The sequence below is a fragment of the Lutra lutra genome, chromosome 8 (assembly GCF_902655055.1).
Source record: "Lutra lutra chromosome 8, mLutLut1.2, whole genome shotgun sequence".
NCBI lineage: Eukaryota > Metazoa > Chordata > Mammalia > Carnivora > Mustelidae > Lutra > Lutra lutra.
In genome coordinates this window covers 123,565,730-123,581,108 of record NC_062285.1, presented here as the reverse complement: position 1 = coordinate 123,581,108, position 15,379 = coordinate 123,565,730, and the positions used below count along the sequence as shown (strand labels likewise).

Genomic DNA, 15,379 nt, shown 5'->3' with positions numbered 1-15,379 from the left:
AACGAATCCCAAACAACCTGAAGATAATTATTCAAGAACATAATTTCATCAAATCCAATCAAAGTGTTTGGTGGAGAATTTTAACCAGGCTTAGAGCTAATGACCAAGTTATTCACCTTTTTTTTGAGATAGGAAACTTCATATGGAAACAATGGTAATGAAGAAAACTAATCATCTTGAGGTCCCTTCTCTCCTGAATTCTGTGTCAGCTTTTCCAGCCAATCCCTTTCTCCACCCCAACTCCACACTCCTCCTATCCATCCTCCATTACATACTGAGACCAGCATAAAAATTTCTTTTTTCCAGACCTCTCTCAACTTTTTACAATTTATAATTATATTGTTGATAACTATCAGTACTAAGCAGAATGTATATAAAACGATTTTTTTTGTTACACTTCCATATTTAACATTCATTCTTTTATTAATAGTCAAGGTTGTATACAAAGCAATTTCAAATATCTCATTTGATTCTCACAACCACCCCGTGGAACAGGTATGGATATCAAGACTCAATTCGGCCCAAGGCAATCTGGCTAGTAGAATGTGTAGATCTGGGGGTAGGTCCTTACACCCATTTCCTGAGCTTGTAATACCATAGTACACAGTACATTGTGATCCCATAATCCTACTGTGCGTACTGAAGATTGCCTTTAACATAACTCAGGAAGGTGTGCTCAAAATCTTTGTATCTTTAAAAACATCATTGAGGGGCACCTCAATGGGTAGCTCAGTCCACTAAGTGTCTGCCTCTCGATTTCTGCTCAGGTTACTCTCTGTGGATCTTAACAGCAAGTCCCAAGTCAGGCTCTACACTGAGCATGGAGCCTGCTTAGGATTCTCTCTCTCCCTCTCCATCTGCCCCTCCCCCCTCTTTTGCTATCTCTTAAAAATGAATATAAATTATACCTCTAAAAGTAATAAAACGCTATACGTTAAATTGAATGTAAATAAAAAATTAAAGGGGCACCTGGGTGGCTCAGTTGGTTAAGTGCCTGCCTTCAGCTCAGGTCATGATGCTGGGGTCTTGGGACTCAGCTCCACATTGGGCTCTCTGCTCAGTGGGGAGCCTGCTTCTCCCTCTCCCTCTGCCTGCCCCCCTGCTCATGCTCTCTTGTGCACACTTTCTCTCAAAATCTTTTTTAAAAAATGTTAATTAAAGATGGATGAATGAATGAACAAACATCATTGAGCACCTAATGATAGGTAATCTTGTGCAGCTACTGTGGAAATTTTAGAAATAAATAAAATTGGGTGTTGATTTTTAAAATTACATCCTGTGTTGTTGGCTTTCACTATAAAGTTCCACCAAAAAGTAGGGCCAACCAATAGTAAAATCAAGAGAAATTGACATAAAACACTGATGTACTAGCCCCTATATTAAGACTGCAACTTTCCACCAAAGTGTGGTAACATATCCTTTCTAAGGTTAATGGGAACCTTTGGCCCATTCTATAGTAATTGCTTCCTTATCTATCTTTGTGACTTGAGTTTCTTGATATTTTATTCTCACAAAGTAGAATGATAAAGTATATGCAAAAAGTAGAATGACCAAATAGATATTGTCTCCATTTTGCAAATCAGGAAACTGAGGCTGAAACTCAGTAACTCGTTCAAAGTTACAGTTTGTGGAGGAGCCAGGATTTAAACAAATCGGATTACAAATGTTCATTATGCCCTGCTGATTCAGGTCCATCAATAGAGCATTGTCGGTCCTATTATATTACAGCTCACTCTGAGTTGGGTACTAGAATTCAATTAATTTGGCTCTATGTTCCTAAATCATAGAACAACATTTTATACCCTTATTAAATAAAATACATCTCCATATACTTTGCAAACATAAGGTTGCATATATGGACACCCTGGAAACATACCCAATTCTATTTTTGGTTCATCAATGTAATTGCCTAAATATTTGGTGTCATTACTTTTTTCCCAATTAATGAAAATTTAAAAGAAAGTCAAATAATCAAAATAGAGAAAGACAGGATGCCCGTATAGCATGGAATAATTTCTAAGTGTTTCACATTTTTCATAAAAGAATTTACTCATGACATAAATTCCTTGTATTTATGAAGCACTTTTAACTTCATTCTTAACTGCTTCTTTGATCTTTATAACTATCTAGAGGACCAGCTTGGGCAGACCACCCCACTTTACTGTTAAAGCCAATAGCACGGGGAAAACTAATGATATACTTTGTTCTTTTGAGGTACTGAGCAGGATTGCACTCGAAGTCATACCCATATATTCATCTGCTAGCTATCCTGAATGCCTTTAACAAATTACCTACCATTTCATCTTAAAGAATCCCATTCCCCACAGCCCCCAGCACAAGACAATTATCAATTATCAGCTCTGTCTTCTGGCTGTAAAGACAAAAGAATTTATTTTTCTTTAACAATATGTTTTGTCTGGACACTTTTGAGTATATATTGGCTCAGACTCAGTCTGATATCCCTATTTGTAAGTAATTGGGGAAATACTGGTTCATTTCATCCATGGAAACACTTTCCAGCTCTGCTTTACACACAATGGATGGTGACTTGAAAAAAAGATTCAATAGCTTAGGTTGTGTCCAAGGCCCAAATATCCTAGAAGACCTGATAAATTAGCAAATACAGTTGCATCATAACAAGGCAACCTGAAAATGTAAGGAGAAATCAAGATCAGAGAGGATATTTTGAAGAATTTTTCACCATCTTCTCTTTCAACTTCAGACAGAACTCAGAATGTCCACATAATTTCAATATATGGAGCGGCTAACAGGGTTCATATTTAGGATATAAAGAATCAAGATGAAACAAACCTACACACCTTGGATGCATATTTCTTGTGAGGTCCTATCCTTCTTATAAATTCAATACTAGAAGACAAATACTCTTAGCAATCTATCACAGCAGGCTGGTGTTCAAAAAAAAAAAAAAAACATACCTGCAAAAGTGCCAAAGGAGCAGACCATTAATTGGGAGACAGTGACATCTTCTGGTAGTTTATGACAAAATACATTTATGCCGGACATTTTTTCCCCTGGAAACCAGCCGTTGTTTTAAAGGAATAGATTTACTTACCTATTTAGTATACCTTTATTATACCCATAGGTGCAAATTCTTTAATTTCTGAAATGAATGAAACATAAATTAGCTAAAAAGGACATTATAGCTCATTTACTTGCTCCTTGCCTTGTCATCCCTGGGTTCATCTAATACAGAAGGTTTTAAGCAGCCAATGTTCATTCTACTTTTTCTGGTAATCAAAGTCATTCAAACACTTTCCTTAATTCAAGCAATTTCAGATAATCTTTTCTTAATAAAGATTTTACTTATTTATTTGCCGGAGAGTGGGGAGAGCGAGAGAGGGAGAGAGAGAGCACACAAGCAGGGGGAGGAGCAGGGGGAGCTACAGAGGCAGAGGGAGAAGCAGGCGCTCTGCAAGCACAAAGCCCAATGTGGGACTCGATCCCAGGACCCTGGGATCATGACCTGAGCTGAAGGCAGACACTTAACCAACTGAACCACCCAGGCATCCCTGTCTTCATATAATCTTGTAATTCCAAAAAACCTGCTCCCTATTCCTCTCCACAGTGTATACAGCTTAATTTGGGAAAATGTGATACCTAAAGTAATCATTTGATAGCATCAAAAACAATTTTAAAAGGGCAGCATAAACAACTCACTGTAAGCATGTTGGGGGGTGGGGAAGGTAGCATCCAAGGTTGACCTCATGTCCCATCTCTTGAGGAAGACTTCCTCACTCCTAGTCTAGGTTGGGCTTGTCTCCTATGTACATCTGTCATGTTACTGTCCTATAATTGTCTGCTTACTCAGCTATCTTTGTAACTACAGTGCAAATTCCTTGAGGGCAAGGCCTATATCTCATTACTATTTGTGTCCCAAAAATCTCACTTTGCCAAACCTATAACCTATTTTTTGAAGAATGCATTCAAACTATCCTAGGTGAGGTATCTGTTCTTCATTCAAACAGATATTATTTTAAAGGCCTATGTCTGTCATTAGAAGATGAGGATATCTATTGAACACCTACTATGTGCCTGAAACCTTGCCAGGTGCTTCATACACTTTTACTTCATTTAATCCTAATAACCCTGTAAAGCATGATCCTCATTTTATAGCTGGGAAACTATCTGTGGCCAGCTAGTGAAAGACGCAAGATTTAAATTCATTCATTCTATTTATACACTTATTCCAAAATGATCACTTATACACTTATTTTATACACTTATATTATACACTTATTTTATACACTTATTCCAAATACACTTATATTATACACTTATTCCAAAATGATACAAAACTGCAAAGAAAAAAAAGGAAATCAAAACAGAGAAGGCATAATTTAAAAAATCAGAACCAGAAGGTAAACACTAAACAGTGCATACTATTAACACACTACATTTGCTACAAAGTAGACTACAAATTGGCTGAACTTTCCAGCTCTTTATATGTGATTTCTCACATTATTCAGAGACATTCTTTTAAAGATAGGGCAAACCAGTTACTTAGAAGCACCTTTACTCCTGAACTGAAACCTGAAATTTCTCCTGTGGGTCCTCAAAGAAGGCATCGTATGTTAGTGAACCATCGTCATCCCTGGCATGAATTTAAGTTTCACAATGCAGTCCAAAGCTAAGTGTGGTAAAGGAACTTGATGTGTAGCCAAAGGTGCCCCAGACAAAAAGTCTCCGAAGGGGGCTTAATTTCATTCACAATTTCAAAGAGAAATGGACTGGTTACTCAATTTTTTGGCCTCTTCCATAAATATTTCTCCAAAATGAGATTTTGAATGTTGGGCAAGGGTTAGATGTTGTTCTCTGACAAGTACTGGGGGCCCATGCAGCATATAAGCACTGGTGCTGGAAGAGAAAAGGACATCCCTTCTGAAAGTAGAGCAGCCTAACAAGGCTATTGCTCTAGGGAGAGGCCTTTCCCCCTTTCCACACAAGTGATCTTCAGAGTACCTACTGTTAGAGACAAGATTTTCTTAAAAACAAGTTTGGATCTGTTTCAACACATGAACAAATGTATAATCATGCCACCCCATACAGCATGAACTGTATGAAAACTCATACAGTTTTAGCTTGAAAAATTTTTAAAAAGCATATACCAAAAAACCCCAACTTTATCTGGGTTTAAAGTCCTACACACTCTGTATGCTTCTAGTGTGGCCCTGAAAATGCCCTGTATTGGACTTTTGTTTCATCGTTGCATTTAGAAAAACTGGCAAGCTTCAGGACAGAGACTTAGAAGAGACCTATATGAATGCTGATTCCTACCTTCAAACTTTAGACATTAAAGTCTCAGTCTCGACTTACTTATATGGAAGTCCAAACACTGACTTTCCTAGCAACCAAGGCCACCTACAAAGGAACGTGTACAAGAAGATGGAAAATGCAAAAAATTGGAACTGCATCAAATAAGTATAGTTAAAGTAGCTAAACCATATCTCTATTATGAGCACATTTCAAAAGAACTTTTAGGAAATCAAGTTTTAATATAGGCTAGGTATATATAATCAACCCCATTATCCCTTTTGTTAGCAGCATACATATATATCCTACGACCCCATTTTTAAATGGCCTAGTAACAACATAGTTGTCCAATCACCAAGTTGTATACTTGAAACTAATGTAACATTGTGTCAACTTTATAGTTCAATTTTAAAAAATTTAATATTTTTAAATTCTAAAATAAAATGGCATAGTAGATTCAGGAGTCTATCAGTGAGTTTGAGGCCAGGAGAGAATCCACACCAGGTATCTGAATGGGGAAATTCAAATAAAGTAATTATTATCCAGAAGGTGGTTAACTAATTAAAGGGATAAAAGAGAACTCTAACCTTAGAGTACAGAAGTAGCAATTGCAGAAATAAGCAGGTACTTCTAGGCTGAGAGAAAGTGAAAAAAAATTTAGGAGCTAAAGCCAGCTGCCTGATGGAATGGCTGAGTTGTCAGGGAAGCAGCCCACTGGAGCTGCTCCGAAGGAACAGTAAGGTTGGGAGAGCCTCACCAGGGTGCAGCTGGAACTCTCGGGCTGGGGCTGCTGAGCTCCTATGGTCAGTTAAAATAGAGAATCGGAACTCGGAAGAGACATACCTTCTTGCTGCTCCTGCTTTGCAGAGCCACTTGAGGGCCCTCTATAAGGAAGCCTAACGTTCTGCCAAGCTGTCCAGAGACGAGTTTATAGGGTCCAGCTGCAGCATCACAAAGCAGGGCAGAAAAGGATGCGTTCGGAGCTGGGAAAGAGTTAAGTTGGCAGGTGCCATGATTCACTCTCATGGCTACTCAGTTTCTATATACACCTACACTATGTAATAGACTGCTACTAGCAACAGGTGGCTACTGAGTGCCTGAGTTCAGCCTAAAATATACACCATAAAATAAACACCAGGGCTCAAAGACTAGGTACAAAACAAAATGTAAAGTATCTCATTAAATTTTATATCAATTCTATGTTGAAATACTTTGGCTTTATTTACTTAAAACATGTTATTACAATTAATTTCACCTACTTTTGCTTTTCAATGAGATTACTACAATATTTTAAATTATGCACATGGCTCGCACCGCAGATAGTTAAATACTTTCTTGAGTGGCTGGAGAAACTTGGCTGCTTTGGACAGAAAAAGTTTCTAATATCCACCAAGCTCCATTTTGATGAAATGTTTTTTTTCCACTGTACCCCGCCCCCAAGGTTATGTGTTTTAATTCTGCTACATGTCTGGGTACTGCAAGAAGCACTAACCCGGCTCCCTCAGACCTCCTTACCCACAATTCAGAGAAGCAGAGAAGCTGATTTTGACCACAAACTTTGTTTTGTTGTCTCCCTCTCCTTCCTCAATGCCAATTTTTTCCAACGTAAATATACATAGAATCAAATGAGTACTGAACACATCACTGCGACACAGAATAGTCTCAACAAAAGCAATTCCAGAAGAATTCGTAAAATAAGGGATATAAAGCATGCAACATGGTGGAGTATCAGATTGCATATTAGGGGGGAAAAAAATAAAAACTAGCTTCTATTCCTGGCTCTAATCTCCTTGGGTGAAGCCATATAAGTATGGTCCTCTATTTCTACATCTCCTTGGAAAAAGGGCTGAATCATTCCAACTTTATTCAAGTTACATCATGAAATTCTTTTAGAGATTGTAAAGATGTGTGTGTGTGTGTGTGTGTGTGTGTGTTTTAATGAACAGGATAGAATAAAAAAATCAGAATATACCACATGTATTAAAGACATTTTCTTAAACTTTTGTTACTGGTTTGCAACATAAGATATATGACTTACTGAATGTCAGTTGCAGCTTGAAAGCCACCAACGTAGATGATTTCTTCAAATCCCATATAGTTTAAATTCTCACCGATTCATCTTGCTCAAAAATTATTTCAAGACCAGTAAATCACAAAGCATAAAATCACAACTTAATATGGAGATTTTTATCAAAGCTAAAATTTATTTGGTGCATACTCTGTGCTATCAGGTATTTTCACATATACCTTTTCTTTTAATCTTGTAAAAGCAACCATGTGAGGTATTTTACAGGCCAAAAAAATAACAAAAACCTACTTCCTCAACTTGTTCAGGTGAAAAGAAGAGTTATAAGCATTCCAAAATAAAAACAAAAACAAACAAAAACCAGCCAAGTACACAGTCCATTTCCATCTCCGTTTATATATCTTCTCACACATTTTAGCATGAGGAGACTAAGAAACCAACTCAAATAAAGGGAATCCTTCTGGTCATTTTCGTCTACAGGTACTTTTTAAGCCACCAACTTTCTACCTAAGGACCTTAAGGGCTTAAATGCTATCAATATCTGAAATAATTTTAAAGTGATCTAATATTTTGAAAAATTTGTTCCCATAGAAATACAAGCCTAAAAAAAGGGCACTGTATTTTTTCAGATGTTATTTATTTTTTTATTTATTTACTTACTTACTTATTTCAAGTAAGCTGTATGCCCACTGTGGGGTTCGAACTCACAACCCTGAGATCAAGAGTCGCATACTCTACTAACTGAGTCAGCCAGGCACCCCTCAGATGTAATTTCTCAACAGGCAATGGTACCAGTTCAACTGATGGAAAAGATTTAAACATCTTCAAGAAAACAGAAGAAGTGTAGGAAAAATTTTCTAAAAATGTAGCACCATTACTTCAATGAATTAGCAAATTTCAAGACATGAAAATTACCTAAGAATTATGTATTTTTTCAAATAATCTATGTTTATATTTAGAAGTTCAACTTGTATGTTGTTATATTCAGCTTTCCTTCTAATTAGGAGCTCAACACTGACATCAAGTTATTTTACAAAATAAAAAGCAATTTCCTAACAGTGACTACTAACTTGTTACTAAGGAAATTCTTCAACATTTGGCATTTATTCCAAATGCAAACTTTTCTCAAGAGAAATACTAATATTGTGTTACAAACAAGACAGATAACCTGGTCAAGGTGTGAATGTATTTCACAAAAAACATGTGATCTTCCTAGTGCCTTCCATTTCTTGTATAAATTTCTTCAACATTCTTATGAATCTTTTTTCTAAAACCATATAATAACAAAGTACAGGTCATACAGAAACCAGATGTAAAGCTGACCTTTTATTTTTTTAAAGTATCCCCTTACTGAATAATGCCAGCAATATTATCACAAAATTACATTTTATAATCAAGTAATGTATACTCAATGTATATTTTTAGTGTGTGTGTGTGTGTATCAATATATATATGTATCAATGACACACTAAACTTCATATGATTTATTTTAAATGATTGCTGGTTTGGGAGACTTAAAAACCACAAACTCTATGGCAGCAACGATAATGCATATATAGTTCTCTGAAAGATCATTTTTAAATTATTACATAATGGTGAAATATAATTTAAACAAAATACAAGTAACATTTACAGCATAAGGCTTTGTGGTTGAACAATCAGCACATCAAAGAAAAGTATCAGAGAAAGGCTTTAAAAAATAAAGCATGTTTCCTGTTAGAAGAATTTTGTCTTTCTTTCCTAAAAATGGCTAACTGTGCACATAAAAATGCAAACAAAAGGTTCCTAAAGTTTCTAGAGAACAATTAAACTTTAGTTGCAGTAATTGATGAGATCAGACTTTACCATGATGACCTGAAAATTAATCTGTTGGTAGCGAGAAGATACAACTGCTCATTTTTAGAGAAGTAAAGTTTATTACATTTGAAACAATACAGCGGAAATCTCAAAAGTTTACTCATTAAATATAGTTTCTTACAAATATCCTTTTGAAAATGCAATTCATATATGCTGCAACCTCAGAAGTTTGAATTCAAAATGAAATATGAAGGCAAGAGTCAGGGAAATCACATCAGAGGGCTTTGTCAAATATCTGTACAAATCAGGACATATTCTTCTGTCTGTGATATAGTAGGAAAGAAAGTGATTCTAAATATATCCAAGTAAATGCAGAAAAATACATTACTATTTGAGGCAGACCATGCTAAAACATAATTTACAATGATTAGTTTGCATTTAAGATGGTTAATAATGCCTTTAGTTTGAACCAATGAAATCAACATTAAGTGAAATTTTGCAGTATTTGCTCAGTCTTTTGTATTGAACATTAGTTAATCCGAGAAGTAAATAAGATTGGAAAGAGCGAGCAACTTGATCCTTCTCGTTAGGTTTATCATTATCTCACTCAGTCATACTAAATGCAAACAAATCAATAGAGCATCAAGATTTTTCACACATTAAAATGAAGACAAATGACTTGCGAAGGCAGACTGTGTACCATGTAGTATTTAACATATGAATCTTGCATTAACCATCAACTCAATTTTTTAAATAAAACAAGATTTACAAGCTAAAATAAACATTTGATTAAAAAATTCTGCTATTCAAGATACTCAGGTGTCTTTTTTCTCTTTGAGATTGGTAAGGGTTGGGTCTTTTAAAAACTTGAAGAGGAGGTGGTAAGAGGAAAAAAAAATCCTCAATGCTTTTAAAAACTCAGCTGTTAAGAAGTCCATACAACTACTATGCTGGCGTGGAAACAAGGTGTTTTCTGTCACAGAACCATCCACTTCCCCATAGAAGTAGTTCCTCCAAGCCAACTATATAAAGATGTAAATCAGCTCACCCATGATTAAAATTGAAGTAATTCTTCAAAAATAGAGCAAGACACCTCACCCAAAAGATCTTTAAGTCATTGCTAGCTGAACTGCTATTGGTCATAGTAGTTGGCGGCTGTGCAAAGTTCTGCGGGTTAAAGAAAGGATTAGCCTGCACACCAAAGGCAGATTGTCCTATCATATTCATCTGTGTTCCTATTACTGAACTGCCCATACCTGGAGACCCCTGTGGTGGTACAAATTGATTAAGCCACTGATTTGGTTTCTGTTGTGACAACTGGTTCATGCTAACTTTGGGTTTTTGAGGGCCAAAGAGATTATTAAGAGCAGACATATCTGTGGGTCTTTGTTGAGTCGGCTTTGCACCAGCAGGAGGAACACTCACAGCACTGAAGTTTGGCAAAGTGGAAGGTGTTCCCAGTGTCATCTTGGTGACTCCAGGTGTGCTTGGACTACCGAATAAGTTCTGGTTTGTATTAACCGGCATGCTGAATCCTGAAGTCTGAAAGCCCATGTTAGCATTTAAGCCGTTGGTCAAATTTCTCTTGGTATTATCAATTGGTGTAGAAAACATCATGCCAAGGCCCATGGAAGGAACAGAAGTGAAGGTACTTGAAGCAGAAATTTTAGGGGTACTAACAGAAAGGCTGGTCAAAGACGACATGTTATCCATCAATGTATCTGTCAAGTCCTTAGTCTGAAAAATATGAGGGAATTACTTTATCTCCAAGATTTCTAAATTAATTAAAGTCAATAAATGACAAGTTAAAATCAAGCTCAACAGTCTATACCAAGTTAGCAAACCACAGCCTACAGGCCAAGTCCAGCCAGCCACATATTTTTATATGGTTTTTACAGATGAACACTGAATTGAACATGAACACTGAACAAGAAACCAAACTATAATCAACTTGATGACAGGGAACACTAAATTTAAATTCCAATTAAATAAAATGCTGGCCTCCCCCACTGCTCCCCAAAATAGAAATATGTTCTTCTCTCATTGGTATGTCTGTATTGCAAAAAGGATACTCTATTACTTTTATATTTTGAATTATATCACAATTTTGTGGAAATTTGTTTTCTCTATTCTTACAAAAGTACCTAGAAAATAGTTTTTATTTTGCCTCTTGCCCCACAAAGATTTTCCTCAGAAGAAGAATCTTCGTGATCAGGAGATAACAAAAAATAATTTAAAGATCGCTTTTAAGATAAAGTTATTTCTGCAGTCAGTAAGAGTATAAACTCTCTACAGGCAGGAACTTAGAACAGTGCCTGAAACATAACAGGAAATAAATACTGGTCAGGACATATAGGCAAGTATTCCTAAATCAAGTTACAGACAGACCTAACTATAACTGAAAAGCCAAAAATTAAAAATTACTTTTTGCTCAAAAATACATAGATGCATAAACATAATATTCCTGATCATTTCAAGGTGAACAGAGTTACTTAATACTATTAAATCTAGTATTTTTTAAGAAACCCTCTTATTCATGTAACTTTCTCTTTATTGGTAATAATCACTATCATAAAACATTGTATCTTAATCAGGCTATTGAGGAGTTGTAGGGAAATCCTTTCTGCCCATACTTCTTAGAAACTCCATTACTGAAGTATTCTTTGAAATATAGTTTTATACAAACACTAGTAGGTAGAATAAGTTACATACTTACTTCTTCAGTACAGTATGCTTGAAGTCATGCAAAAGTATAACCTGAAATTAAGTATGCTTGAAATTATGCAAAAGGAATGAATTCTGACCTGTTTGACTGGAGCAACAGGTGTGTGTACTTGGGGTTTAAGAGGCTGCTGGCTTTTCAACTTCTGTGCCTGCTCCTGTTCTTTTGCTAATTTTTGTTTTTCTTCAAGAGTAAGAGACACCTCAAAATGAAACAAAATAAAGTATCAACTGGCGACTTGGTAATTTCACTTGTAAAACAGAAAATGTCTTTTTTTGTAAAGTATGTCTTGGTATGTTTGGCAATACCAAGTAGTTTGCAAGCTACTCTTTCACTGATGATTGCCACAGGTAAATTATATTTTGAATTATTATAAGATTCAACTTTAGGTAGAAACAAATCTCTGCTAAAATACTTCCTTCCAGTATAAAAAGTTATTATTTTAATACCATTCATCAGACTGACCTTTTTCCAAACAAGGGGAATATCATTTAGTGGTTTTATTTCATAAAATTGGAAGACTCTTGTTCAACTCTAATCTATCTTCAAAAATATTTTAGGAACTAAACAAAAAGCTAAGGAAAACATAAAGAGCTTCTTTCACTGCTAATTTCTGAATCAAATTTGACATTTATCTTTTTCTTTTATCAACCTTGCTAAACTATAAGCTCACAGTGTGTTCTTACAATTTTGTAAACCCAATGCCCAGTAGCTTTGCACATATAGGTTCTAGTATTTGTCAAATGAACAGAAGAAAAGTTGCTCCCTGCAGAAATTCAAACTTGACATATTTATTATAATGAATACTAACCAATACTTCAACTACAAAGTATCATTTTACAATTTATCACTGAAAATCAGAAGCAGAGAAGAAACACACTTCTTTATCAAGAAGTGTGACTGGCAAAGTGCAGTAGAGAAAGGACAAAGAAGGCAGGCAATCTAGAAATACTACCACATGGGAGGCTGTGTAATAAAGGAAGTTAAAATTCTCAAGTCTGTTTATTCTCAATGTGAGTCAGGTCATGTTTCCATGATAATTTTTAAATTTCATAAAGATTATTAAAACATGCTTCCTGTTAAAATGCTAAACAGTAGTATTTCCCAACAAAAATCTGTAGTTTATAGGAAGTCCTATAATATAAATCAGTGCATTATAAGAACAAGTAAAGAAACTTACTCTTTTATGCTTATTCTGTAACCCATCCTCTTTATTTTCTGATTCACTGCCAGTCAGAAAGTCTGCTCCAATGTTGTTAAAGACTTTGTCAATCTGCTGAAAAAGAAAAATGTCAACCATTTGAATGACATCAAAAAACTGTGATTTTACACTTAAAAAGCAAAAGCCCCTCAGATGAAGCACACTGTCAAACTCTTTTTACAAAAATTAAAATGATCTAAATAAACTACCTTGTGACCCAGCAATTGCATTACTAGGTATTTTTCCAAGGAATATAAAAATACTGATTCAAAGGGGCACACACACCTCAATGTTTATAGCAGCACTATCAACAATAGCCAAATTATGGAAAGAGCCCAGATGTCCATCAACTGATGAATGGATAAACAGGTGGTATATTTGTAAAATGGAATATTGCTCAGCCATCAAAAAAAAATGAAATCTTGCCATTTGTGATGACGTGGATGCATAAACAGAGATCATATCTCTGATCGTTTTCAAGGTGAACAGAGTTACTTAGTACTATTAAACCTAATATTTTTTAAGAAACCCTCCTGTTCATATAACTTTCTCTTTATTGGTAACAGTCACTATCATAAAACATTATACCTTAGTCAGGCTATTGAAGAGTTGTTGGAAAATTCTTTCTGCCTATACTTCTTGGAAACTGCATTACTGAAGTATTATAAACATAATGCTAAGTGAAATAAGTCAGAGAAAGACAAATACCGTATGTTTTCATGCATATGTGGAACTTACAAAACAAAACAAATGAATATAGGGGAAGGGAAAGAAAAACAAAATAAGTAAAAACAGAGGGAGACAAACCAAAAGAGGCTCTTAACTACAGAGAATAAACAGGGTTGCTGGAAGGGAGTGGGGAGAGGTTAAATGGGTGATGGGAACTAAGGAGGGCACTTGATGTAATAAGCACTAGGTGTTGATATACAACTGATGAATCACTAAATTTTACTCCAGAAACCAGTATTATATTATATGTTAACTTGAATTTAAATAAAATCTTAGAAGTAAACAGATAAATAAATAATCTAAATATCTTACCTGAGACCCAACATTTGTAACCTTTGTCTCCTCAGAAGCATTCATTTGATTTCCTATATCCAAAGATCTGCAGGAAAGTTGAATTATGACAAAGCAATAAAAAGAAATGCTTATTTTTGAAATACTCATACTAAAAACAGTTCATCCGTATGGTTTTTTTAAATTATTTACTATAATTAATGTCTGCTTGCCCCAAAAACGTAACATTGCATATACAAGTCTTTTTTTTTTAATTCCATATTTGATATTTACTGGAGAATTCACTTAGTGTGTCATAAAACCAGGAAAGCATGAGTCTTACTGTCAGAGAGCTTATAGCTCACTGAGAGACAAAGTATGACATGAGGAACTTGATGTGATTAAATTCAGAATCTGATTTTCACAATAAAGGCTATAATCACTATGATGAACTAGATCTAGGCCCTTGAAAAATAGGTAAGATTTAGATGGGAAAAAGAAAAAAAAAGTTCATTTACACCTCAAGTATAAATATTAGATATTAAATTTTTCTTATAAATTTTTAAACATTATTTATCTGGTTCTTATGTTAATAGTCAATCCATCAAACAACATAAATATATACATCACAGAATATTAGAACATACAAAGGGCTATTTCATGTCATTCTACACCTGGTATATTTATTTCCATTAGCCTTTATCTTACACTGGGGCAGAAGCTAAAAATTTCTATCTGGGAATCTTGCTCATAATTGGTATCAACTTTACTGATGTTCTGGTATCATTTTTTTTTTTTTTTAAGAGGGAGAGGGAAAGAGGGAGTAAGAGAGAGAAAGAGAGGAGAGGCAGAGGGAGAAGGAGAATCTTAAGCAGGCTCCACACCCAGCACAGGCCAGATGTGAGGCTCAATCTCACAACCTTGAGATCATGACCTGAGCCTAAATCAAGAGTCAGACGCTTGACTAAGCCACCCGCATTCCCCTGATGTCTCTTTTCACTGATATCTATTGGTTCAGGATTAAACAGACATCCTAAAATCATGTGTTTTTCTTTGGCAAACAAATACAGTGGAGAATTCATTTTAGTAAACTGGAGTTTAATAAACTCCAGTAATTTTCACCTTTCCCTTCTTCCTTTGAATGCTAGTATTTTGCAAATAACTTAATATTCTCCCTAAAAAAAAAAAAAGTAGGTGATGTGGTATTAAATATGAAATGAATGCTCTATAAATGTTTCTGGAATCAGGAAAAACAAAAAGGGAGAAATCAAAACACCAGGGTTTCACAGATTTGAAAAATATTTGTAAGTGGTGCTCTTAGTGATCACCCTGAATTTACACCTTTAGTAGCTAATGCTAACAT

The 15,379-nt window shown here is 35.2% G+C and overlaps 2 protein-coding genes across 4 annotated transcripts in view; both read right to left on the bottom strand.

Annotated features, from left to right (window-relative positions):
- SLC17A8 (solute carrier family 17 member 8) overlaps nt 1–3,312 on the bottom strand; it is a 54,329-nt gene extending 51,017 nt beyond the window's left edge. The window contains exon 1 of the mRNA XM_047743402.1: nt 3,074–3,312. The gene's annotated coding sequence lies outside the window, so the exon portion shown is untranslated. The remainder of the gene's footprint in view (nt 1–3,073) is intronic.
- Nucleotides 3,313–9,190: 5,878 nt separating this feature from the next.
- SCYL2 (SCY1 like pseudokinase 2) overlaps nt 9,191–15,379 on the bottom strand; it is a 62,073-nt gene continuing 55,884 nt past the window's right edge. For 2 of the 3 annotated variants that reach the window (XM_047741449.1, XM_047741450.1), the window contains exons 15-18: nt 14,059–14,125; nt 12,997–13,092; nt 11,899–12,018; nt 9,191–10,831 (exon numbers count right to left, since the gene is read on the bottom strand). In XM_047741449.1, coding sequence (XP_047597405.1) covers nt 10,139–10,831; nt 11,899–12,018; nt 12,997–13,092; nt 14,059–14,125 — 976 coding nt within the window. In that variant the 3' untranslated portion in view covers nt 9,191–10,138. The remainder of the gene's footprint in view (nt 10,832–11,898; nt 12,019–12,996; nt 13,093–14,058; nt 14,126–15,379) is intronic. The other variant, XM_047741451.1, reaches the window with a different exon arrangement.